A 25,880-nucleotide genomic window follows, 5' to 3' on the forward strand; every position below is an offset into this window, starting at 1 on the left:
CACGGTGCCCCCACAGAGACCCTTCCCCCCACCCAGGACAGCACCAAGCCGGTGTTCAGGAGAACAGGGATGGAAAGAAGGGGGTTCAAGGAGTGCTCCGAGCTCCAGGTGACATTTGAGGACATTTAGGGACACCCGGCCTGGGCTCAGGGATGCAAATGATGCTTTACTGCCCACATTCCATCTCTTCCCAGCCCGTGGGGTGTGACTGTTATCCTGGCAGCAGCAGGGATGGATGGAACGCGAGTTAATCTGTGCCCACCATCTCTCTTGATCTCTCCTTAATTTCCATTTCTTTCAAAGACGGAAGTTTCATTAAAACCGCAGCGCTCTCCTATTAAATGAGTAAGGGACGGGAGTGACTGCCTCCGCATCTCAGCGGCGAGAATCTTTTGAAAATCACTCAAGAGGCACGGCTCAAATCAGATATTTAATAAGAACCACTTGGAGATCACTTCTTAAAGCAATTAACAGATGATCAGAGATAAGCGAGATGCAACAATGAGGCCCAGATCTCAGACAGGTTTCTCCGGGGCCGGGGTGCAGCCCGGCGTCACCTTGCAGTCACAAACGGCGTCAGGACAGAACAGCAGAGGAAATTCCCACTTTTCAGCCTGATTTTGCTCCTGACTCTGCTCCTTTTTGCTCTTTCCAGCGGCTTGGAAGCTGCAGGTGGAGCAGGGAGAAGGGGCCAACACCTCCCCGGGGGCTCTGCCCCACCCGAGGCTCCTCGAGCCCGGCGTTCATCTCCACCGCCCCTTCCTTGTGCCGAGCCAGAGGTTGCTTTTCCTTCTGGAGCACGAAGGAAAGGCAGCTCTGACCCTGAACACTCCAAAGGATGCCAGAGCTCAGCAGCAGCAGGATCCTCACCCCCGCCTGTCCTGTGTCACCTGGCACGGGGACATCGCCGGCCCAGCGCCTGTGCCAGGACACGCGGCCATCCCAGAGGGACAGGCAGGCACTGGCACAGAGCTCCGCACGGCCAGGGCCGGAGCCAGGCAGTGGCCACAGGTCCTGTCCAGCCCCGCTGCGGGAGCTGGGGCTGGGGCACCTCGGCCCTGCACCGTGCCGTGTGGCCAAGGCCATCCGCTGCCACCCTGGGCGCTGGCAGGGCTCGAGCTGTGCTCAGTCACAGCACAGCCGGCATCCCAGGGCTGGTGGGTTGCTTATCCTGACCCACTCAGGCTCTCCCCTCCGATATCTGCTCAGTTTAAGGGCGTTTGAGCAGTTGGGCCAGAGCTGGGGGGTCTCAGATCCCTCAGGATCCGCCAGGAAATTGCTTCTCTTGGAAGGCAGCAACAAAGGCAGGGGGAGCTGGCTCATGCACCCACAGACTTGTGGTCGTTTTGGGTTTGGAAGTGCTCAAATTTATTACACAAGAGATGATGCAACAGCAAAAAAGAGAGCAAAATTCTACATTGACTCTCTACTCTGCAAGTCAGGACAACTAAGAGGTTTTACTTCATTAAGGAAGGCAGGGAAAAATCAGAGACGGCCCCAGTGGTTGAGGGAGTCTTGTAAAGCCTAAATGAACAATCAGTCCTAGGTGATGCTCATTGCTGTAGAAAGAACAATGAGAGAGATCTGCTTCTGTTCAATAAATTACTAAAACATCATTTATAAACCTGCTGCATGGCATTGGAAATTCAGCTCGTTAAACATCCAGGGATGTTTAGGAATGCAAATGGAAGACAGGCATGAGTGCTCTGCAGCAAAGGACTCTGTGCACATCCCAGCTTGGGAAACATATTTACACATACATCTCATATATTAATCTATTTTAGTGCACCCTAGCCAGAGGGCAGCCACGAAGAGGATTATTCTGGGAGAAGGACAGGAGATGGGCTGGTTTCTCCTCCCTGCTGAGCAGAGCCTGCGTCCATCCATGTACAGCAACTTTGCAGGGCCGTGTTTCCCCTCTCCAGGCAGCCACACCTCAGGACCCCGAGCAGAGGTCTCCCAGGTGGATTTGGTAGCCAAGATTTGGTAGCCAGGATTACTGAGAGCCAAAAAAAGATCAGGAGAGATCCCTCCACCAGAGTAACAAGCCTGAAGGGACTTCAGGGCACAGAGTTTTGGCCAAGCTGCCATTTATTGGTGCCTTGGCCTCCCTCCCTGCCCCTCCCACGGCTCAGGAAGGGTGATGAGCTTTGGGGGGACTTGGCCAGGACTGAGCAGGCAGGCCAGGGGTGCTCAGGGCTCAGGAGAACATTGCTGCTGTCACCAGCAGGGCAGGCAGACATCCCAGGCCATTCCCGGGGAAGCCCTTCGGGGTCTCCATGGAGGGCGGTGCTGGCCTGGCCAACAGCAGCGTCTGGGGGATGGGGAGGGGGGCAAGGGGAGATCAGGGGTTTATTCCACTGCGTTTTGTTGGATAACTGCTGTGATCAAGGGTTGGAAAGATCCCTGGGAGCTACTGAGGTGCGTTTTGCTGCTCCAAAACTCAGGGAAAGGGCTGCTGGATGCAGGGGCAGGGAAGGGAAAAGAGAGCGAGGACCCAGCAAAACACCAAATCTTCCAAACTCGGCTCCTTTGGGGCTTGGGAACCTTTTCCTCTCCCAAGCTCCTCAGTTTCCACACTTGCCAGGCAGGTCTGTCCAAGGTCGTGGTGCAAACCTCCCCAGCCCTTTGGGAGAGCTGCGAGTTGGGTGGGAAAGCAGGAATTCCCTGTCAGTAAACGCTCACAGCTTTAGAGCCGTTCCAGCAGGGAACGTGGCACCTCTGGGAGTGCTGGCCAGAGGCAACAGCAGTTCCAAGCCACTCCACACAGCTGGGAGCAGCTGGGGGAGACTCAGATACGATAAAAATAAAGCCACGAACGCCCATCTCCCCCAGGTCCTCTCCCAGGAACACGAGTAAAGCTCTGGTTGATATTCCATCCTTTCCAAAGGAATGCAGTCGCATCAGTCCCAGGCAGCCGTGACTCAGGTCAGACTCCCCTGACTCTTTCAGCCTCTACTTGATGAAGTTTTTAATTGTCCACCTCTGCCCCGTGCAGCTGCGAAGGATCAGGTCAATGCCAGCCATGCCCCTGTTCTCCACCTCCAGGCAGCGGCCCGTGCCCTTGTTCAGGATGGCCCCGTTCTGCAGGGAAAGGGAAGAGGAAAAGATGGAAAAATGAAGACAAGATTGGCCTGTGAAGCAAACCAGGGGCAGGAGGGCAGCCCTGGGCACTGGTGGAAGGGGCACTCAGCTGGGTGGGAACGCAATTCAAACAATAAAATAATTCCCCAAATAAATGGAGTGAGCATCCGTTGGCCCTGGCAGCACCCAAGGGACACCTGTAACCTTTAAAGCCCACAGCTGGTGGGAGGGTGGGGCACTTCTGTGAAAGCTGCATTATTTACACTCTGCTTTGGGGCAGAAGTGTTCTCATGAATTTCACTCTTTATCCACAACGAAGGAACCTGGAAGTCATTGGCAGACCAGACACAACCAGATCCACCTTGCTGCTACCAGACAGGAAAACTGAGACTAGAAATTGTCCTGAAATGCTGCCCTGATCCCTCTTAACCTTTTCCCTCTGCCCCAGGAGCTGGAACTTGCTGTTCCATGGCACCATTTCCCTTTTGTCCCACCCCATCCTGCTGGCTGTGTCCCATCCTATCCCATCACATCCCATCCTATCCCATCCCGTCCCATCCCATCCCACCCCATCCCACCCCATCCCATCCCATCCCATCCCATCCTGTCCCACTGGCTGTGTCCCATCCCATCCCACCCCATCCCATCCCATCCTGTCCCACTGGCTGTGTCCCATCCCATCCCACCCCATCCCATCCCATCCTGTCCCACTGGCTGTGTCCCAGCCAGGTTTGGGAAGCAGAGCAGCAGCCCCAGGACCCACCTGGATGAAATTCCAGCGCTTGTGGAGGCTGCTCTTGACCTTGTCACAGTCCAGCAGCTGCGGGAAGCGGCTCTTGCCGTTGTCCACCAGGCAGCGCGTGTCGGGCAGCAGCGTGGTGGTGCCCAGGGCCCCCAGGTGCAGGAACCCCTCCCTGGTGTATCGAGCCAGCTGGGGACAGGGGACAGCAGGGACACCGTCAGCACCCTCACAGCACCGGTACAGAGGGACAGAGGACAGGGCGGTGGAGCAGAGCCCCTGGAAAATTCCGTGGGGATGCACGGGGAAAGCAGAGCTGGAGGGAATAAATCCCAGCTTTCCCCAGCCTCTTCTCCCTGTTTGGGGTGGTTTTCTTCAGATGCAGGTGAGGAACTGAGACGCAGGAAGGGGTAGGAATAATTCCAAGCCTTAAACCCTCCCGGAGCAGACTCCTCCAGCCTCCTGGAACGCTGCGGGATGGGGCAGTGGATGGTTTTCCCTGGATTCCAGCGGGAGCCAGCTGGCCTGGCTGGTGCTGCTGGCCCGGCTCCTGGTGTGTTGGGTGAGCCAGCCTTGGCTGGGCCGGTGCCTCTGGGTGCCTGGCACAGCCCCCAGGGCTCCAATGGGGCACCAGCACTGGCCAGAGGGACCAGAACCAGGATGGGAGCCTGGATCTGTCCCACGGCTCAGGATTGCAGCTACCCCTGGCCATTCCCACCAGATCCAAGTGCCCAGAGCTCCCAGGGGCTGCCTGGGCTGCCCAGGGGTGCAGGATGGGAGCACTGGGCAGGGATGATGGTTTTGGGGACACCGGGCACACAAAGGACTCCTCCATTTCAAGGAATGCCACCACAATATTTCCCTAAACACATTTAGATTCTGGAGTGAGGAGGAAGGGATGCCAGTGTCCTGCCTTTTATAGTTCAAGGCAAAGATCTCCACAGCTGCTTATTTAAATTATGAATCAGGCCATTATCCAGCAGACAAGTAAGGAGGATTCAGCACGTTAATTAACTGAGCATATCTGTGACCCAGATGCCAGGGAAGAGGCTGTAAATCCCACTGGGAGTTTGGGTTATCTGGGCTGGAATAATTAAACACTGGAAAGCAAGTTAAAACAATGTAGCAGGGTCAGACTCCAGCTCACAACCCCAGATCCAGCCACGGTGCCCGGCTCCCTTGGGCTGGGCCTGGCTTTGCTCCCAGGTGCTGCTGGAGTTACACTCGGAGTGAAAATGTTGTGGATCAGAGCAGGCCCGGAGCTCCTCGCATCTCCCTGATCCTCATTTGCCAGGTGTTCACCACAGCAGGGGTCAGGAGCAGCCCAGACCTTGACCACAGAATCCTGGGATGGGTTGGATTGGAAAGGACCTCAAAGCCCACCCAGTGCCACCCCAGCCATGGGCAGGGACACCTCCCACTGTCCCAGGCTGCTCCCAGCCCCAATGTCCAGCCTGGCCTTGGCCACTGCCAGGGATCCAGGGGCAGCCCCAGCTGCTCTGGGGGCAAAGCTGCCCCATCTCATCCCCCTGGGCAGGATGTGCCCTTCTGTCCCCAGAGCCCTTTGCAAGACAATCACAGAATCCTGGAATATCCTGAGCTGGAAGGGACCCCCAGGGATCACCCAGCGCAGCCCCTGGCCCTGCACAGACACCCCAACAACCCCACCCTGGGCATCCCTGGCAGCGCTGTCCCAACGCTCCTGGAGCTCTGGCAGCCTCGGGGCCGTGCCCATTCCCTGGGGAGCCTGGGCAGTGCCCAGCACCCTCTGGGGGAAGAACCTTTCCCTGATCTCCAGCCTGAGCCTCCCTGACCCAGCTCCAGTCGCTCCCTGTCTCTGGTCCTTTCTGTTCCCCTCACCAGGAAGTTGGAACTGGGATGAGTCTCCCTTCAGTCTCCTCTGCTCCAGCTGAACATTCCAACTGCCCTCAGCCACTCCTCACGTGGCTTCTCTTCAAGGTCCTTCCTCATCCTTGTGGCCTCCTCTGGATGCTTCAATAAGCCAAGCCTGGAGCCACACGGTGCTCTCAGCCTGGCAGAGGGATTTGAACCATGCAGCTCATCTGAACTGGCATCTGAGCACCGAATTCAGAGCATTCTGGTGCCCCCAGCACAGGAAGGACATGGAAGTGTTGGAGCAAGGCCAGAGGAGCCCTTGAAGCTCAGGGACTGGAGCACCTCCCCTATGGAGATGGGCTGGGAAAGCTGGGATTGCTCAGCCTGGGAAAGAGGAGGTTGTGTGGAGACCTCACAGCCCCTCCCAGGGTCTGGAGGGGCTCCAGGGAAGGCAGAGAGGGACCCTGCATCAGGAACTGGAGGGACAGGACAAGGGGAATGGGGTCAAACTGATGGAAAGTGGGTTTAGATGGGATATTGGGAAGGAATTGTTCCCTGGGAGGGTGGGCAGGCCCTGGCACAGGGTGCCCAGAGCAGCTGTGGCTGCCCCTGGATCCCTGGCAGTGCCCAAGGCCAGGCTGGACATTGGGGCTGGGAGCAGCCTGGGACAGTGGGAGGTGTCCCTGCCCATGGCAGGGGTGGCACTGGATGGGCTTTAAGGTCCCTCCAATCCAGACCATTCCAGGATTCTCTGATGATGCTTCCAGCCTTGCAGGAAGGAAAAGGTGCAAAAAGGCCCAGACAAAACAAAGACAAACCCTGTCCAGGACAGAGGCAGAAGTGACCCAGATGTCCCCAGTGGGCAGTGCCAGTCCCCTGCCATATCCTGTCTCCGAGATGTTCCCGGCCTGTTGGGAAGGAACGTGCCAGGCTCTTCCCTTCTGGATGGCTTTTGGCAGCCTGTCCCCAGCCAGCTGGCCCCATGCCCACAGGGCACTGACATCTCTGCTCTGACACGTTGTTGCCCAACGTGCTGGGGAAAATAAGTCGAGCACGAATCCAATCCTTGCCCGGGAAGGGAGCGGGCCGGGGATGAGCTGGGGAACAAACAGGGATGGGATGCACGAGGCAGGGAGTGCAGCTGGCAGGTGGGATATCTGCTCTGGGAACAGCAGGGAAAGGGAGCCCCAGCACGGGCTGGGCCAGCACAGGGCCTGAGCCACCCCCCAAACACAGCAGGGCCTCAGCAACCCCCACTGCAGCCTCCAAGCCAGCCCTGAGCGGGGTTATTCCCAAAATTCCCATCTGACCTGTGAGTGCAAGTCCCACCCAAGTTTCTGCTTTTGGGATGTCTTCAGAGAATCACAGAATCACTGAGTGCTTTGGGAGGAAAAGGGGCTTTAAGGATCATCTCTTCCCACCCTCTTCCCCTATCCCAGGGTGCTCCAAGCCCTGTCCAGCCTGGCCTTGGACACTGCCAGGGATCCAGGGGCAGCCACAGCTGCTCTGGGCACCCTGTGCCAGGGCCTGCCCACCCTCCCAGGGAACAATTCCTTCCCAATATCCCATCCAGCCCTGCCCTCTGGCAGTGGGAAGCCATTCCCTGTGTCCTGTCCCTCCATGCCTTGTCCCCAGTCCCTCTCCAGCTCTCCTGGAGCCCCTTTAGGCCCTGCAAGGGGCTCGGAGCTCTCTCCAAAACCTTCTCATCTCCATCCTGAACACCCCCAGCTCTCCCAGCCTCTCCCCATAGGAGAGGTGCTCCAAGCCTTAATTCCTCTTTTGTTGTTTTGCTCCTCTCCAGAGCGAGCCAGGGGTCCCAGCCCAGCCTGGGACAGGACAAGAAACAAGGGAAAGACCAAGTAGGAAGGACCAGATGAAACAGTTTAAAACTATTCCCAAGCCAAGCATTTCAAAGTGGCTAAAACTGATGAGGTCTTTAACCCCTCCATGGGGTTAAAGCCACATCCCCAGGCAGAGGCACTGACTCACACCCTCAGCCCCTGGGAACATCCTTCCAGTAAATCCCCTCCAGGAAACTGCACCTGGCCACATTCCCACCTTCAGGTGTCCCTGGGGGGAATCCCAGCATCACTGGGGTTGGAAAATCCCTCCAAGGCCACGGGAGTCCAAGCTGTGCCCGATGCCCACCTTGTCCCCAGCCCAGGGTACTCAGTGCCACCTCCAGGGATGGGCACTCCAAACCTCCCTGGGCAGCCCCTGCCAAGGCCTGAGCACCCTTTCCATGGGGAAATTCCTGCTGCTGCCCACCCTGAGCCTGCCCTGGCCCAGCCTGAGGCCGTTCCCTCTCCTCCTGGCCCTGTTCCCTGGCAGCAGAGCCCGACCCCCCCGGCTGCCCCCTCCTGTCAGGGACTTGTGCAGAGCCACAAGGTCCCCCCTGAGCCTCCTTTGCTCCAGCCTGAGCCCCTTTCCCGGGGCTGGGGCTCATCCCCCCGGCAAAGCAGCACCTCCAATCCATCTCCTGTGATTGCAATTTCTGCCTGGCTGCATCTCAGGGATGGGAGAAAGTTAATTAGACATCTTAGCACCTGGGAAATAAAAGCCTTGATGACCTTCATTGACTCGATTGGAAAATAATTTAGGGTTGTTTAGCTTCCCTTCTGCTCCAAGCAGACCATCAATTAGCAGCCATCAGTAAAACGTTCAGGATTTGCCTTTTACCACAATTTAATCTGATTAAAGGGTGCTGTTTGGTCACCCCTGCTCCTGCCGTGTCCCCCATGAGCTCAGTATTGATGGCTTTGTCCTCAACTTCTGCTGCTTAAATGGGCAAAACATATTTTATCCTATAATTAAATGAAATGCTCTGCTGGGTGAACATTATCTTAAGTTTTATAGTATTATAGTGCCTTCTATCACCTTAATATATCAGCATGGCTGTGTCACTGCAGTGAGCTATTGCTGCGTTATTAGTGCCATACATCATTACAGCAAGGTGCTTCCAGGAGGGATTGCCTCCACGATGAAGCCATCAAGCAGGAAAAAAATCCATCAGCACCCTCAATATAATTACAGGATAAAGGGATGATGATGGAATGTCATCATGATTTGACCTGGAAGTGAATGAAAGAAAGAGAATGGAAAGCTGAAGGGAAAATGAGAGAAAACCCCCCCCAAATTTTTCCTCACTGAGGGATGAGTGAGTAAAGCCAAGATCTCATCTGCATTCAGAGGCACCACCCTGAGCTGCATCCAGGCTGAGCTTAAACCCACAGGCAGCCACAGGAGAGAGCAGGAATTGGGGATGGGACACAAACTGGCCTGCCCTGAAGGGCACAAATCACCCCCCTGCAGATACAACATTCCCCCCTCTCCCAGCTGGGCTGCTCCTCCACAGGCTGAGGGATGGTGTGGGATTGCATTTAGGAACAGGGAGGGCTTCCAGGGAAATCCCACCAGCCCTGGCATGGCAGGAAACGGGAGCCACGATCCCGCTGTCCTCGTGATGTGACAGTGGCAGCAGGGAGCCCATGCCTGCCCCTCCCTCCTTCCTGCCAAGGCTGGCAGGGAAACCATCTCTTCAGTGTGAAATAAGGAATGTCTGGGATGCCAAAATGTCTGGGATGGGCCCCAGGATCAAGGAGGGAAGGGGGGACACGTTGAGCACACGGGTGTGCTTCGGGATGTAACTCCCCAGGAGCCCAACAACTCCTTGTGGGGTTTCATATACACACAAATAAATAAAAACTAAATATATATATACAAACCAGAGCTTGCATTACTTCTAATTCCATTCCCAGCCATCAATTACAACCTGCAGCCCATTAATTAAACAGTTGTAGGGAAAGTCCAATTTCCTTCATGGTGTCACAAAGGCCATTTCCAAGCTTCTGCACTCGCTGATAGCAGCTTAAAACCAGCATTTTCCAGGAGTTTCACTAATTGGATGTATCATGGAACCAAGGAACTGCCAAGAACTGGCTCTCAGCTAAAGAGGGAAGGGACAATGTGCAGAGGGAAGCCTAGGAAGGATGAAATGGGCAAGCTCCAGGCAGCCAGCAAAAGTTGACTTCAGAACTTCAGGCAGGGAAAGAAAACATCATTAAGTTTAATCCCAATAACACAGAGGGAAAAATAAATAACCCATTCTCAGCCATTCATCCCAAAGCCCAGGGTCAGCACCAATGTCAGCCCAGCCCAGTTTCTCCCACAATAACGCACTCAGAGGTTCGAGTTCCCAGCCACAGAGTGCAAAAGGCAGGTTGTGCCATTTAAGAGAAAAATGGGGTTGTTTGAGCAAGAGCGGGTTCTGTTTAGCAGGGACTCCATCAGCCCCAGGGGCTGAGCTTTGCTTAAGGCAAGGATAACCCAAAGTGGGATTTTCTCCACCCCACAGCTGGTTCCCAGCTCCGTGAGTTCCCAGTCCAGGCTCAGATGAACCCTGGGATCACTTAGTCCAGGGTGACTGTGCAGTGAGAACAGGATTTTTATGCTTTTCCATCCCTTGAACTGTACATTTTTTTTCAGCTGAAAATGAACCTCCTTGAGCCTGCTGGGCCCCAGATGCTCCAAAACATTTGGAGAGGCAAAAGGAGTGCCGGAAAACAATTCCCAGCCAAGCGAAATGGCTCATTACCTCAGCACTAATTGTTTTCTTTACCCCATTGGTCTGGGTTTATTCTTCTGGATGGAAGAGAAAGAATCCCACAATGGGTTGGGTTGGAAGGGACCTTGAAGATCATCTTATTGCAACCTTCCACTGTCCCAGGTGCTCAGAGCCCCATCCAAGCTGGCCTTGGGAAAGAAATGCTCAGATCATGTCCATGATTATTGTTATCTGCCTTTGTCTGGAAGGTTTTATTTTAAATGACAAATTTCAATTTTTTTTTTGTTTGTTTCAAATTGCAAAAATTTCAACTTTTCAACACTTCCAAATTACAAAGATTTCCAGTTTTTTTTTTTTTCCCCAAGGCTTTTCCTTGCAGCTCTGGCAGGATTGTGGCAATCCAGAAAACACTGAAGGAGCTGCTGGGAGAACTCCCTGTGATATCCGAGGTGTGTTTAACGCCGGAGAGTGAAGGGCACAGCCAAGCTGCAGGGCCCCACCCTGTCCCCTGTGGTGCCACGTGGCTGTGGCAGTGCCACCCTCACCTGTGGGCCCCAGCCATGGCAGGGGTACAGTATTGCTGTGTGGTTCTCCTGCGGGCCCTGGTCCAGGCACACGTCCTTGGCCTTGTTGTTCCGGAGCTGGGAGGGAAAAAGGGCAGAGTTATGGCCCAAAAGGAGCAGAGTTATGGCCCAAAAAGGGGCAGAGTTATGGCATAAGAGGGGCAGAGTTATGGCCCAAAAAGGGGTAGAGTTATGGCCCAAAAGGGGTAGAGTTATGGTACCAAAAGGGGCAGAGTTATGGCACAAAAAAGGGCAGAGTTATGGCCGAAAAAGGGCAGAGTTATGGCACACAAAGGGGCAGAGTTATGGCCCAAAAAGGGGCAGAGTTATGGCACAAAAAAAGGGCAGAGTTATGGCACAAGAAGGGGCAGAGTTATGGCACAAGAAGGGGCAGAGTTATGGCCCAAAAAGGGGCAGAATTAAGGCACAAAAATGGGCAGAGTTATGGCACAAGAAGGGCAGAGTTATGGCACAAGAAGGGCAGAGTTATGGCCCAAAAAGGGCAGAGTTTTGGCCCAAAAGGAGCAGAGTTATGGCCCAAAAAGGGCAGAGTTATGGCACAAAAGGGGCAGAGTTATGGCCCAAAAAGGGGCAGAGTTATGGCCCAAAAAGGGGCAGAGTTATGGCACACAAAGGGCAGAGTTATGGCCCTCTCTTATCAGAGATACGCAGGAAAATGCTGCACAGCCCTCTCTATCCTCTCCACCCCTCACTGCTGTATCACCAGGAATAACCAGGCAGAGAAAGGTTTAGAGCTCTGTCAGTTTTCTTTAAATCCAGGTTAATGATGACTGGTTTTGGATAATAGCCCCCATTCCGAGGGGCAGTGCCCCTGCACACAGCTGGCTTTGTGTTTGGTCACGGGTGGTGGTGACAAACCCAGGTTTGGGCTGCAAGGAGCCTGAAATCGATGCAGAACCCCTCAGATCTCAGTGAAATCTCAAAGTGCTCAACGAGGAAGGGAAAAAAGCCCAGCTGGAACAAGGATCCCCTTGGAATCATCACATCCTTGTTCCAGCTGGGCTTTTATCCAACCCAAACCTTTCTGAAATTTCTTTTTTCGATGAAAATAGAATTTTTGGGGAGGTTTTAGCTTGAAGACATTCAGTAACTTTGATAACAAATCTTTCCTAATATGAATAACCCATCTGGGGTGCCCAGGCTTCAAGAAGCCTCCTCCTGGTGCCACTCCTCCATCAATTCCATTGCAGCAGAGTATTTGTTATTAGCTCCCATAAATGACTCTTTCTATATTCCCAGAATGGTTTCAAAGCCAGCAGAGATTGAATTGAGTCCCCTTATTTTATCTTGTCCTTAAGCTGTTGTGACAAGGCAATGAATCCTCCAGAGACCTTGTCAGGCATTAGGCTGAGTTGAAGTCAGAAGGTTTTAGAAGATGCCTGAGTATTAAAAATACAAATACAGCTCCTTAATCCACGGAGTCAACGGGAAATGGGGATAATTTCTGTCATTTTACTAAATGATGGATTAAAATATTTTACTTTATACAGTCTCCAGGATCAACAATAAATCCCCAAACTGGTTTGTAGAAGAAACTGGGAGCAGATGGGATAATTACAAATTGGGATAATTACACACAGAAAGTCGGTTTTGATTCACACTCCTCTCCTTTGGGGCTGTTTCTCTCCAGGGACTGCAAACATTGCCAGGCTGAGCTCAGGGACTGAATTACCTCTCCATAAGCAATGGTGTTGTTGTATCTCCTCATTTCTGGATAAACATGGTCCAGGTACCACTGGAAGTTTTTACACTTCAGGCTCTTCCTCAAGGCTTTTCTCTCGGAAACATCCCCAATGTCAATGCCTGGGTTCTGGAAAACAGCAACAGGATGTCACTGAACGGTCACACTTCCAAAAAAAGGTAAAAATGAGAGTATTTCCCTGAGCTTTGAGATGCTTTCCAAACTCAGCCAGTGGCTGAGTAATTCCAGGGACTCTGGGATGAGTGTCCAGGCCTGAAATCATCAGGAGGAAGCTGTGGGTTCCAGAGCCACGGCAAGAAGGGGACACCAACTTCTCTGCAATGGCCACAGGCTGGTGCTGGACAGGCTTCAGTCCTGGGGGATGATTTACAAAAGAGGAGCCAAACGGAGAAGAAAAGGTTTGGAAGAAATGTGGGAAGCGCAGTGAAACTCTCGGGAGTCTTCTCCCTGATTCCCCTGGGTTTGGATCCATCTGAGATGTTTAAATAAGGTGTTTTTAAAAGCTTTCTCCTCCTGTTTGGGTTCTGAGGCACAGGACTTCCAGGAGAGCTTAGCAGCAAATGGAGATCAGGATTTCAAAGATGGAAATGCAAACCCTGGCTGGGCACTGAGCACCAAAACCCTTCCCTGAGCCCACCGTGACCCCACTGAGACACAACCCAGAGGAAGGGAGGGGTAAAAGGTGTAAAATAAATGGGAAAAGAATGAAGAAAAGAGAGAAAGGTTTAATATTCAAATACAGCAGAGGCAGACGGCTGAGAAGAAAGGATAAAAATTGCATGAGAAGAGAAGTTGAGGCTGAACCTCCGAGAAAACTCTTGGCAATTTGGGCAGTTCCAGGGAGGAATGGTCTCCCTGGAGACACGGCAGAGCCCCTCTGCTCCTGCAGAGGTGAAGCAGCCAAAGCTGTCCTGGGGAATAACCCTGCGGGAGCTGCGGGCAGGGCTGGAGAGCTGCCCCCCTTTATCCCAGCGTGGAGCCTGCGGAGCTGAGGCAGCGGGGCAGCCACAACAGCCCCAGCAGCCCCTTCTCCTCTTGCACTCTGCTGTGGCTCCTGCTCTTGTCTTTCCCAGTGATCATTAAACACAGCTGGGGAAGCAATTTTCCATTACAACGCTTGTAATGATCTCCTAATGAATTATTCACTCTGCTTTAGGAGAGGCGCCGTTTCAATGTGCCACTGGTCGCTGGGAGGTAAAAATAAAGATGATTCGGTGGAGACAGGCTGGGATGGAGTGGGCGAGGTGGGGCCCAGCCCAGGCAGGCAGCACCTGGAACAGTCAGGGCAGGGCTTTGCCTTGCCATCCCAAAATAATCCAGTGCACATCCATAAAATACCCCCCATCCAACCAGGCTTCCCTCAAATTAAATCTTGATTTGATGGGGAAAGGACCTGTATAAAAATCTCAAATGGGTTTTGGGGAACCCAGACCTATTGGGAAGATCTGCATAAAATCCCGAGTTAATTTTGGGTCACCCAGGCCTGTTCCCAGCCCCAGAGCTGATCCATGTGGCCCTGCCTTTCCCCAGCTGTACAGGATGGATTTTAATCCTTTCTGCAAGGCTCCAAAGCTGTTCCTGAGCAGGAGCATGGTGCCTCACCTCTGAAAAGGAACCAGCCCAAGGATCAGGATTTCTGATGCCTGCCCATGAGCATTTGGATCTTGAAGCCTCTTTTTAAGAGACACCCAAACTCCCTCAGTCCTGGAGGCAGCTCCTCCTCTCCCGGCCCCTGGAGCGGTGCCTGTCCCAGGCAGAGCCCTCCTGCAGCTCCCTGGGAGAACAGCTTTTCCTTCCATCCCTCTTCCTCTCTTTCCTGGCATTTTCGTACCTCCTGGCCCTGGATCCCCCCACCCCAGGACCACGAACCTGCAGCTCCTGGCCCTTCCCAGGCTGCTCCCAGTGCAGTACAAAGCTGTGACTCCACGGCTCCAAACGCCAGCAGCTGTCCCCAGACGGAGCCTTCGCTCAGAAAGCTGCAGCAGCAGCTCAGGTTTTTGTGTTTCCCTGGTTTTCCAGAGGCCTGGAGCAGACACCAGCCGGGAATGCTCCCGCAGCTGCACCAGGACTCAGCAGCTCGTTGGGCCTTTGCCAAGCAGGAAGATTTTGTGTTCATTTTTAGCACCAAGGGGTGGCTGGAAATAATTCAGCTCACAGTGGGGCTGGACACTTGTGGCACCAGTTTGACCTCTCAGTGAAACTGGGCAGCCCCCAGTGCTCGTTCACCTGCTCATCCCACATGTAACCCCGGAGCGTCGCTGCCTCCCCATCCCCAGCTCCCTGCTCCTCCCCGGCAGTGCCGGGGGCAGGAATGGGGCATTGATCCTGCCAGGACTGCTCCAGGCAGCGTTTGGAGCCAGCAGATGCTCTTGGCTTCCAGGATTAGAGACCCAGGGAGGGCAGAGTCCAAGGAGCAGCTTTGGACCTGCAGAAATTCCTCCTGGAGCCTGTGGAGCTTTCCCAGAAGTGTAGGGAGGGATCCCTGTCCCTGGACATGCTCACCTGGAGCTGCTGGTGGCACCTCATGGGTTTCCAGACTCACCAAGCTGTGACGTGGCAGGATTTACACCAAAATTATTGTGTCAGATCCAAGAAAACCTGACCATTTCTGGGCAGAAACAAAAGGATCCAGCAAAGCTCTTTAAGGAGAAGATTTAAAAGGAAGGGGATCCCCTTCTGTGAGCCACCAACGTCCAATCCTTTACCTTTCAACTTCCCAGCACTGGGAAAACAAACAGCCCCAGCCCTGGGCCACACATCCGTGGGGAGCTCTGGGCAGGATCGGTGTCCGTGGGCTGGGAACCCGAGCTGGGCTGGATGTGACACGGAATAAACCTGAGGCTCTAACGCTGCTGACAGCAATAATCTCCCAGGCAGACTCCATCTGCAGAGCAGTGTCAGGACATCCCCTCACACTGGGCAAACACTCAGTGGGGAGACAAACACCACAAGGCAGGTTTAATTCCTAGAACCACACAAAAAAGGCTGGGGGAACAGCAGGAATCCCCCCAAAGCCTGCAGGGTTTGGAGCCTCTCCCCCAGAGCCGAGGGAGCTCTGCTGGGGCTGAGCCCCGGGGGCTTCAAGCTGTGCTTAGGGACACTAAACGCTCCATAATTCAGGGTTTAAGCACACAGTGACCACGAGGCCGGGCTGTACCTCCAGGGGCAGGTTCCAGGCGATGTAGACGTGCCACTTGTAGTCGTCCATCCAGACCTCGGCCACGCGCAGCGCGTTGCGCTTGGTGTAGAAGCCGATGTTGTTGTTGTAGGGCTTCTTCTTGCGCTCGATGTGGGCCACCCTGGAGCAGGGCAGCACCTCCATGCTGCCCCCACACAGCCACACCTGCAACACAGCCACAGCTCCCTCAGCACGGGCACGACCCCCGTGGGCAGCAAGGGAAAGAGGGGAGTTCGGAGGATTCCACACCATCCCGGCGAGCACAGTGTCACATCTCAAACTCCAGCGCGACCCCACGGCCACGTGGGGCCTCTGCCCAGCACCGAGAGAGTCTGGGGAAGTTTGAGATGATCTCTGTGCCGCTTTCAAGCAACTCTTGAATTAACCTGTGCCCAGAGCAAAACCTGTGCTCAAAGCTTTAGAGGGATCAGGTCTATCCCTCAGCTGGTGTAGGACCTGCGTTTCCTCTCAAATACAAAGCACTAGTGACTGGAATAGTTCAAACAGTTCCAAGATCCCCTCCTGCAGAAGGGATGAGCCAGTGAAACATATGGCAGGGACAGATTTCTCCCACTTGAAACCATTTGTTCACTATTGTTCTTTCACGTGCTGCTTCAAACTCCCTTAAATCCTGGTTTACAAGTTAATACAATCTTGTAAGATGCTCTTTTCATCTCACACCCAGGGGATTTGCAGGAACACTTGCCATACCTGGATTCTTCCCCACCTGTTTGTCAGCAGCAAGAAGTTATTTACCTTCCAGCCAGGACTGCAGCCCCCGGGCAATCATTCCAAACCCCGACTCCAAGCAGGCCTAATAATCCCAGTTTTGCCTATTTTGCAGGCTGCTCTGCATTATCATTTGGCACAGTTATTGTAACGCGCAGCGTGACTGGGATCCCTTCCAGGCTCACCACCTTTCTTCCCATCTGCAGTCCCTGATCTTCATGGACCCTGCTCAGTTCCCTCTTCCAGCAGCACCAGGAGCCTCCTGCCTGGAGCAGCGCCCGGCGTCACCTCCCGGGGGTGGCTTTAGCCACACGTGCCCAGGCGACCGCAGAGACAGGACAGCGAGGGGACACCTTCCCCTGCTCCTCCTGCTGTTCCCACCTGGATTGCTGCAGAAGAGGAGCCCCCCCCAAAACCTGAGTCTGTTGTGTCAGCTGGTGCATAAACATGCAGAAAAAAATCCCATTTTGCTCCTGCTCTGTGGTTTGACCTTTCAGGACACGTTAAAGACAATTTCATGCCCCAGCGGGGATTCAGAGCTGGTCTCTGGGAGAGGGACCTGCCTGCCCCTCCCTGTCCCTCCCCTCCCTCCTCCCGCCCCGAGTCAACAAGGGCCACTCAAGTTTTGCAACAGGCAAAGTGAACCAGAGCTGAACTAGGCAACCCCAAAGGACAAAAAAAATATTTTTAAAGGAACATTCCGTAGGCAGAAACTTCCCGTGGTTCTTTAATTTCTGCTCAGTTCTTTAATTTCTCAACACCTTGGTGAAAGAGGGGAATGAGCTCTGCCCTTGGGTGCTCCCAGAGCTACTGGGTTCAAACACTACACTGAATAAACCCTCCACTCCAGAGTGACCCCCAGCATCTCACAGTTTTGTACTTTTGGGGATTTGTTAGGCTTTGTCTTGATTTAAAATTAGAATAATTACTTTAAAACTATTAAAACCATAATTAACATGCTTTTCTAGCAGCCTGCCCCAAGTCACCCCATTGTCCTGCTGTGCTTCAGTTAAACAATTCATGGCAGCTTCCTTAAATTTCAGGAATATCTGTACAAACCACCTGGAAATTCGCACACTGAAATAACCTGTGGGGGCAGAGAGCTGGGCACTGAGCAAAGGGCATTGCCTGGGTACACATCCACAGCCTGGCCCAGAGGGAGCCATACAAACTTAACTCAGGAATTATCCAATGGAAGAGCACACATCACCTCCTAAACGGAGCCTGAGCTGGCATTAGGAACTAAAAAATCCCTGTTTTGAGAAGATATTTAGAAATATTTCTGCTGGGAACAACAGAGCAGAGAGAGCCATGGCCCAGGGATGGCCGCACAAGTCCCACAGGATCACTGTCCCAGGAAGGAGTTGCTTCTTCCCACGTGGCCCCACAAGGAATTTCTGCCCCTCCTGCACCCAAACTGCAGGTGAAGAGGTGCACAGGGAGCTGCAACCCAAGTGAACCCCCCAAGGCTCTGGAGCTGTGCCTGCCCCACAAGCTCAGTGTGAGGCCCCAGGCCTGCACTGACCACGGCTCAAGGGCACAGAATTCCTGCAGAATTCCCCAGCCAGAAGAGCCCAGTGGATACCAATCCTCCCAGCAGGAGGGGAAGCACCTGCCCCAATGTCCCAGCCCTGACTTCACCCCTGTGGCACCCAGCCCTGAGGGCAGGAGGCTCTTTGGGAACCTTGGAGCAGCCATTGATCCCAGGAAAGCCCTTTGACACATGGAGTACCTTCCTACTGAAGAATCCTATTACATTGTTCATGGAATCCAGAATGCCAGGATGGGTTGGGGTGGAAGGACCTCAAAGCCCACCCAGTGCCACCCCTGCCATGGGCAGGGACACCTCCCACTGTCCCAGGCTGCTCCCAGCCCCAATGTCCAGCCTGGCCTTGGACACTGCCAGGGATCCAGGGGCAGCCCCAGCTGCTCTGGGCACCCTGTGCCAGGCCCTGCCCACCCTCGCAGGGAACAATTCCTTCCCAATATCCCATCCAGCCCTGCCCTCTGGCACTGGGAAGCCATTCCCTGTGTCCTGTGCCTCCAGCCCTTGTCCCCAGTCCCTCTCACACATAGCCATGTTCGGAGGCTCGGGGTACAGTAGCTCAGCAGGTTACATTTGATGAGCAAGTCTCCAGGTTTCCCTGTTTTCTGACATTCCCATTCCCACACAATGATTAAATTGCCACTCCTTCACCCGTGAAGTGATACAGAACTAAAACCAGACCCATTGCCCTCAGAAAAGGAGGGTGACTCAATAACATCTCCATCGATCCACACACAGGAGGAATCAAAGCCGTGGAAAACGCTGGGATTTATAAACAACCAGATAATGGCAAACTCTAGTGAAGGAACCCCAGAGGAACAAACAGAAACCAAAGCCATCACCCAGAGACCTTTGATGTGTTTTGCAGAAAGCTGCTGGGGGATAACTTGTAACTCTTTTCCAAGGAAAATGTGACTGTCCTCAGCATGGAAAAGCAGTGCCTTGTCTCGAGGAGTGAGATGCCCCAGCACAGCTGACACTGCACTGCTAAATCTGCTTTCCAGGAGCTTTGGCACGTGAGGGAAGGAGGCTCAGGGGGACCTTCTTGGTTTCTACCTGAAAGGAGTCTCAAGACAGGTGGGGGTTGGTCTCTTCTCCCAGGTGACAAAGGACAGGAGAAGGAAGGGCTTCAGCTTGTGCCAGGGGAGGCTTCGGGTGGATATTGGGAAAATTTCTTCCCTGAGAGGGTTGTCAGTCGTTGAAAGAGGCTGCCCAGGGCAGTGCCCTGAAGTCAGTGTCCTTGGAAGTGTTCAAGAACCATGTGCATGTGGCACTTGGGGACAGGCTTAGCGGTGGCCTTGGCAGTGCTGGGGAATGGTTGGACTCAGAGGCCTTCTCCAACATCCTGATTCCCTGTGGGAGGCACACTTTGGTTATGACAAGCTCTCCTTGTGACAGGATGTGCTCCAGGGATGGCGCGAGCCAGCTTTGCTTCCCAACCACCCTTTGGAAGCACAGAGCTGCTGTGGGTGTGTGAGAGCGTTTGTGCAATGGGAGGAACCTCAGGGCCTGCCCAGGGCCAGCCCGGGCTGGGACAGGGCTCAGCGGTGATGCCGAGGGGCAGCAGAGCCCCAGGGGAAGCCCAGGTACCTCCCTGGGCACGGGGAGCTCCCACCAGCACCAGCATCTCCTCTGCCAGCACACTGCAGGCCTCAGCTGCAAAGGGAAAGCTGCTTTCCCAGTGCTCTGAGAGAGCTGGGGGTGCTCACCTGGAGAGGAAAAGGCTCCAGAGAGAGCTCCGAGCCCCTTGCAGGGCCTAAAGGGGCTCCAGGAGAGCTGGAGAGGGACTGGGGACAAGGCATGGAGGGACAGGACCCAGGGAATGGCTTCCCAGTGCCAGAGGGCAGGGCTGGATGGGATATTGGGAAGGAATTGTTCCCTGGGAGGGTGGGCAGGCCCTGGCACAGGGTGCCCAGAGAAGAGTGGACAGTGACCACCCTGGGTGCTGGCCGTGGTGTGACACCCACGATGAGCACCCACAATGAAACCCTGCCTTTACTCGCCCGTGGCTTGGCCGAATTTTAACTATTCAGACTGAAATCTATCGTGGACCAGCTGGAGCTCTGCAGTTGATGCAAAGCAAGGGAAACTTTGCATCTCCCAATGCATTGTGACAGAAGGAAATGGGGGAAAGCCTTCCCTAACTTTGATTCCACCCACTCCTGGCTTTTCGGCCGATAACTTCATTTCTCAGGTGATTAGCAAGCCCCTGCCTTAATTAGACATAGATTTCCCATTTACCAGCTTTGCCTTATCTTTGCTCCCCTTCCTCCTTTGACAAGTGCCTTCCAAAGCTGAGGGGGAAACACAATTACTGGGGCAGCTGAAATAATTCCCAATGTGCCAGGACAAAGGGCTAAATAATCCAACTGAGAAACAGCAGAGAAGGCAAGGAAAGAATCATTTCTCCTGTCAAGTTCTGAGCAACTTTACCTCTCCAAGTTACTGCTTTTGTGGGAACAAACAACACGCACAGCCACATTCCCAGCACTCCCATCCTTCCTGCTCCCCCCGGCTGTGCCCCATCCCACGTCCCCACAGCACACCAGGGCAGGAGATCCCCAGGGCCAGGCTCATGCTGTCAGCAATGGGATGAAGAAGTTGCTCCCCAGACCTCTGTGCTCCCTGCAGAACCTTTATTTCCATGGTTTCCCTGGCACGAGGCTTGTGGAATGGAGCAGTGGGACACCCCCATCCCAGCCAGCTCAATCCCAGTTTGGGGAGATAAACACGTCCCCATCAGCAGCTGGTGGCCCTTTACGGGTGCCAATCCCATCCCACAGCCCTCAGCCTGCAGGCTGGCTGGTATTTGGTATTTCTCATGGGTGCATTTCCATAGAGATGGGAGCTGGACCCTGAGTCATCACTGGGTGCTCCTCCAGGCTCAGCAAAGGTCACATCCAGCCCCACATCCAGAGCCGGGGGATGGAGAAGGAACAAAAACCCTCTGGCACATCCCTGGCAGAGGCAGCAGCCCTGGGTGGGCCCACCAGAACATCCTGCTGCAAATCCCTGCACAGCTCCATCCTGAACAGCTGAGGAATTGTCCTGGAGAGCTGCAGGGAGAAGTGAAGGAGACTCCACGTCCTGCAGCTGGAACAGGAAAAGGAATTTCACTGCTGTACCTGTAGATTTCTTTCCTCTTTCCTGAGGCCACAGAAAACCTTTAGGGAGGCTCAGAAGCAGCCAGATCAGGCCCAGGATCCATCCAGATGTGCCATCTCCCTAAAGTGGGATTTCTGAATGGACCTGCCCATCCCAGCCCACATCCATTCCAGCAGAGAATGGAACTGGGAGGAGAGGGTTAGAACACGTTTTAAAAACTTAATTCTTCTCTTCTTTGGCTCTCCTTTTCTCCTGTTTTATCGTCATGGATGATACCACTTTGGACAGGTTCCCATCTGTTTTGTGCCAGACCAATAACAGAAATGTCCCAATTGTCCAGTGTCCAAATGTCCAATCTTTCCTAAATTAATTCCTTTTGTAATGGCATCTAAAAATGCCAAAGGAGAGTGGAATCAGATGTACTCCACTGCCCCTAGCCTGCAGCAAAAATGGGTAATAACCACTTTTCATCCTCAAGCAACATAAAGACTTTAAATTTGACACATTGAGAGGGCAGAATACAGCCAGATCTCCCTGTGTTGTTGGGGTTTTAAGAGGTCTAGTTTTTTTTTTCTGTTAAAGGAATTTTCCCCCATTCTGTTACTAAGATACAAATCTCAGGGTTCTTAAGAGAAAACAAAAGACCTGGCTACTCTTTTGTTTCACCTGGGTGTGAGGTCAGTTCGCTCTCGGTATTTGGAGAGAGAAGCTGCAGAGAAAGGAGTTGCTGGTTCTTTTTGGCTGTTTTTCTTTCTGCGGAGAAAGATCCCAGGACCCCCGGCCCATCTTCCCTGCCCCGCTGGAGGCCAGGCTGTGGCCGCCCTGCCCCGCCACTGCTTCGAGCCTTCGCTGCATTGTGGCCGTGCTCGCCCTGCCTGCCCGACCTCCGGGGGGTTCCCCGCTTGGATACATCTCGTCTGCCACCCGGGATTTGTGCTCATCCCTGCCATTCCAGCCTGCTGTTCCCAAAGGTCCAGCCGGACACCGGGCTCGGCTGTCCAGGGTTCGTGAAGCCTTTGTCCCATCCCTTCCCGGGATCCCAGGCCCCCAGTGCCGCGTGTTTCCCGAGCTCGCTCCGGAGCGCCCCCTGCAGCCGCGGGGGAACCATCGCACCTGCCCTGCTCACCGGGAGCCACCAGCGCCCCTGCCGGCTGCGAGCGGAACTGCACCCGAGGGGAAAGGGCCCGACAGCCGAGAAGGCTGGGACTGGGTTTGGGATTGTTCGCTGTTACTGCCAGAGTTATTGCTGTTTGTTCGACTGGTTAGACACATACAGATATATAATAGTAAAGAACTGTTATTCCTATTTCCCACATCTTTGCCTAAAAGCACCTTGATTTCAAAATTATAATAACTCAGAGGGAAAGTGGTTTCATCTGCCATTCCAAGGGAGGCTCCTGCCTTCCTTAACAGACACCTGTCTTTCAAACCAAGACACGTGTGCAGAGCAGGGATTCTCCAGGAGAACATTCCCGCACACTGCCATGGAGGTTGCCCCGACTGGAGGCTTTTCCAATGGCAAATTTCCGCTGTGATACTCTGACAAATGCAACCCAGCCTGCTTTGAACAGCGCCTCGCTCCTGGCTGCAGAAGGGACTGATCTGACCTTAGCACCTGCAAAGAGCCGTAAGAAGGGGCTCGGTGGGAAGCTACATTTCAGAGACTCCGATCCCAAAGTACAGCACGGGGAGGATCCTCTGCAATGATGAATGTCCGCATCCCCTTGGCTTGGGAAAACTGCTGGGAAGCAGCATTCCACCTCCCAGTGCACCAGGAGCGATACCTGAATTTCTGCAACATGAAAGCATAGCACCCACAGCTGCTGCAGCTTTGTCATTTCCGTGCTCCCAGCAGTTAATTTTTTAAAAAAGAGGAGCAGAGTATTTCTAAATCCCATCTTGGAGAGATGCTCTCCCAGCTGAACTCGCAGGCTTTGCTGGAGCTGGAGCCCAGATCTGCCTCCTGAGCCCCCAGCTGGCTGAGAGCACATCCCTGCAGAGCATGGAGCTCCGGAGAGCTTTGGAACGATCGCGGATCAAATCTGGGTCTCTCCTAATGAGTTTAGAGCTGAAACTCCTCAGTGCTCTGATGTTATCTGCTCAGCTTGGCAGCGTGACAAGGACCTGATTATGTTGTAATAGCATAATGCAAAGATTATTACAGACTCATAAAAGACAAGTGCCTCAAAACCAGCATCAACAATACCTGGAGGCCCTGCAGAAGGAGCCGAACACGCTGGGCTCTGTGCACTTCCAGCACAGAAATTACCTGCAGGATCTGACCCTGATCTGCTTGGAGGTTGCTCTTTTTTTATTATTTTATTGCCAGTAATGTAGCAAAAGCATCTTGAGCTCATTTTCCTATTACCATTTCTGTCAGAGCTGTAAAAATAAACCAGCATAAATAGCTCCCCAGGATTTTGATCTATTTTTCATGCACAAAAAGCCTTTGGAGGAAATGATCCACAGCCGGTTCTTCAGCCTAACAGGATTCCATGTGGGGAGTGGCAGGAGGACGGGGAAGGTGCCAGGGAGTGTTGGAACCATGGGAGGTGGCTCTGAAACAGAATTATTGATGCACAGAGAGGCAGCTGAGTGATGGAGCAGCTCCTGAGCTGACAGTGCCCGGCTCCACGGAGCTGCTGCCAGCCCTTGGAGCTCCATGCCCACTGCTCTGTGATCTGTAACTGCAGATATTCCCACCACTCCCCATGGGGAAGCTGCTGAGGGAGCCAGGCTCCTCCATGGATGTTCCTGCATGGATCACATTGGCTGTGACTCTGCCCATCCCGCTGGAACACTGCTCAAGGAACTTGTCAAAAGAGCAGCTCCAGAGTTTAGAGCAGGAAAATGCAGAGGGAGGGACAGAGGCAGGGTCTGAGTGTGGGGATTGGGTGATGGGACTGTGAGCAGGGACACCCAGGGACACACCCAGGGACACACCCAGAGACACCCAGGAACACCCAGGGACACACCCAGGGACACACATGGACACCCAGGGACACCCAGGGACACACCCAAGGTATTTTACTCCTTGTCAGTGCTCAAAGCCACACTGATGGCGCTTCCTAAGCTCATCCCACCCCTGCCATGGGCAGGGACACCTCCCACTGTCCCAGGCTGCTCCAAGCCCCAATGTCCAGCCTGGCCTTGGGCACTGCCAGGGATCCAGGGGCAGCCCCAGCTGCTCTGGGCACCCTGTGCCAGGGCCTGCCCACCCTCCCAGGGAACAATTCCTTCCCAAGATCCCAATTCTTTCCCTCTGGCAGTGGAAGCCATTCCCTGTGTCCTGTCCCTCCAGCCCTTGTCCCCGGTCCGTCTCCAGCTCTCCTGGAGCCCCTTTAGGCCCTGCAAGGCCACAGTGAGGTCACCCCAAAGCTTCTCCTCTCCAGACTGAACACCCCCAGCTCTCCCAGCCTTTCCTCCCAGCAGAGCTGCTCCATCCCTCGGATCACCCTGGAGCCTCCTCTGGGCTCCTCCAGCAGCTCCAGGTCCTTGCTGTGACGGGGCCTCTGGAGCTGGACATTGTGAATCCCATTGCTGCATTCCAGCTGAGCGTGGGTCAGACAGGAGGGAATGCCCAGTGCTGATGCCCAGGAGAGTCAGAGGGAGCCAGCACCAAAGCTGCTCTGGTGTCCTGCCAGGCCCCAGGGACACTGCACTGCCACCAGCTGTCCCTGCAGTGATGCCCAGGCAGGGCCAGGGGGATCTGGGACCCCTCAGTAGAGAGGGGCACCAGGATGTGCCCATTGCCCAGGACAGATCCGTATCTGGGGGCTGTTCCTGCCACTGCCCAGCTGCGGGCTGGAAACGTCCAGCCAAGCTCCAGACCAGATGGTTGGGGACCAGGAGCTCTGCCACAGTTTTGCCACTCTCTGCACCATCTGCTTGCGTTCCCTGGCAGAGTTAAAATCCCCTCTCCAGCAGAGCCATCATGTCCTTGGAAATAATGAACACTGTGCAACTGCAAGCAGCAAAGTTTAGAGTATGGAGGTGAAAACCTGAGCAATCTCTGTGGCTCTGAAAGTCCCATCAGCGAACTCCCTGATAAGTGACTGTCACAGAGCTCCGACAGAGGATGTAAAATTCCCGTCAATCCCAGGAAAAGCCCTGTGCAGAGGCTTCCTCAGGTTAATGACCTCCCAACTGCTGCTCCTCCCATCCTGGTGGCACCAGCAGCTCCTTCAAGTGTGGCCAACCCCTGAAACATCCCCCATCAGGACAGAGCAGCCTCTGAGCTGGAGTTCTGCTGGGAAATTTGGAAGCCCTGTGTTTGGGGGCAGTGCTCAGGGTGACGACAGCCAATCTGTCCATGGGACACTCCAAGACCTTGGTGGCCATCTGGACTCTCCCTTTCATCTCCAGATGTTCCCAGAGCCAGTGGCCAGGGCTTGTGCCCACTGTGAGATGTTGGTTTAACAAAGCCCATGGCATTTCCTTGATGCAGGCAAACTTTGGCTGAGTGGCCACTGATTCCTGAGCCCCCAATATCTCCCAGCAGCCAGAAATGCACCCTTTCCACCAGCACAGCCAGGGAACAGCCCAGAGCACCGAGACAGATTTGGAAGGGCTGGAAGCAGAAATGCATCTGATGCAAAATGACTTTTTTATCTCCTGTTCTGCACAGAACTGATTAAAACCAGAGCTGAGTCCTAATTTATTATTACTGGTACTAACTCTCCATCTAAGCTGGATCTAAGCCTAGTTTGGATGTCGATTCCTGCCCTCCCTGGGCCAGCAGCACAGCTCCCAGTGCCCTCGCCAGGGCCAGCACAGCTCCCAGTGCCCTCCCAGAGCCAGCACAGCTCCCAGT

General features: G+C 54.1%; 1 protein-coding gene across 1 annotated transcript in view; it reads right to left on the reverse strand.

Annotated features, from left to right (window-relative positions):
- Positions 1–417: 417 nt before the first annotated feature.
- LOC121663526 (polypeptide N-acetylgalactosaminyltransferase 17) overlaps positions 418–25,880 on the reverse strand; it is a 31,005-nt gene continuing 5,542 nt past the window's right edge. The window contains exons 2-7 of the mRNA XM_042025869.1: positions 25,397–25,413; positions 15,667–15,852; positions 12,480–12,617; positions 10,769–10,864; positions 3,848–4,015; positions 418–3,084 (exon numbers count right to left, since the gene is read on the reverse strand). Coding sequence (XP_041881803.1) covers positions 2,956–3,084; positions 3,848–4,015; positions 10,769–10,864; positions 12,480–12,617; positions 15,667–15,852; positions 25,397–25,408 — 729 coding nt within the window. The 5' untranslated portion in view covers positions 25,409–25,413 and the 3' untranslated portion in view covers positions 418–2,955. The remainder of the gene's footprint in view (positions 3,085–3,847; positions 4,016–10,768; positions 10,865–12,479; positions 12,618–15,666; positions 15,853–25,396; positions 25,414–25,880) is intronic.

This window comes from Corvus kubaryi, unplaced genomic scaffold (genome assembly GCF_017639235.1).
Source record: "Corvus kubaryi isolate FWS band 111438036 unplaced genomic scaffold, C.kubaryi_AGA036_p1.0 37284, whole genome shotgun sequence".
Taxonomy (NCBI): Eukaryota; Metazoa; Chordata; class Aves; order Passeriformes; family Corvidae; genus Corvus; species Corvus kubaryi.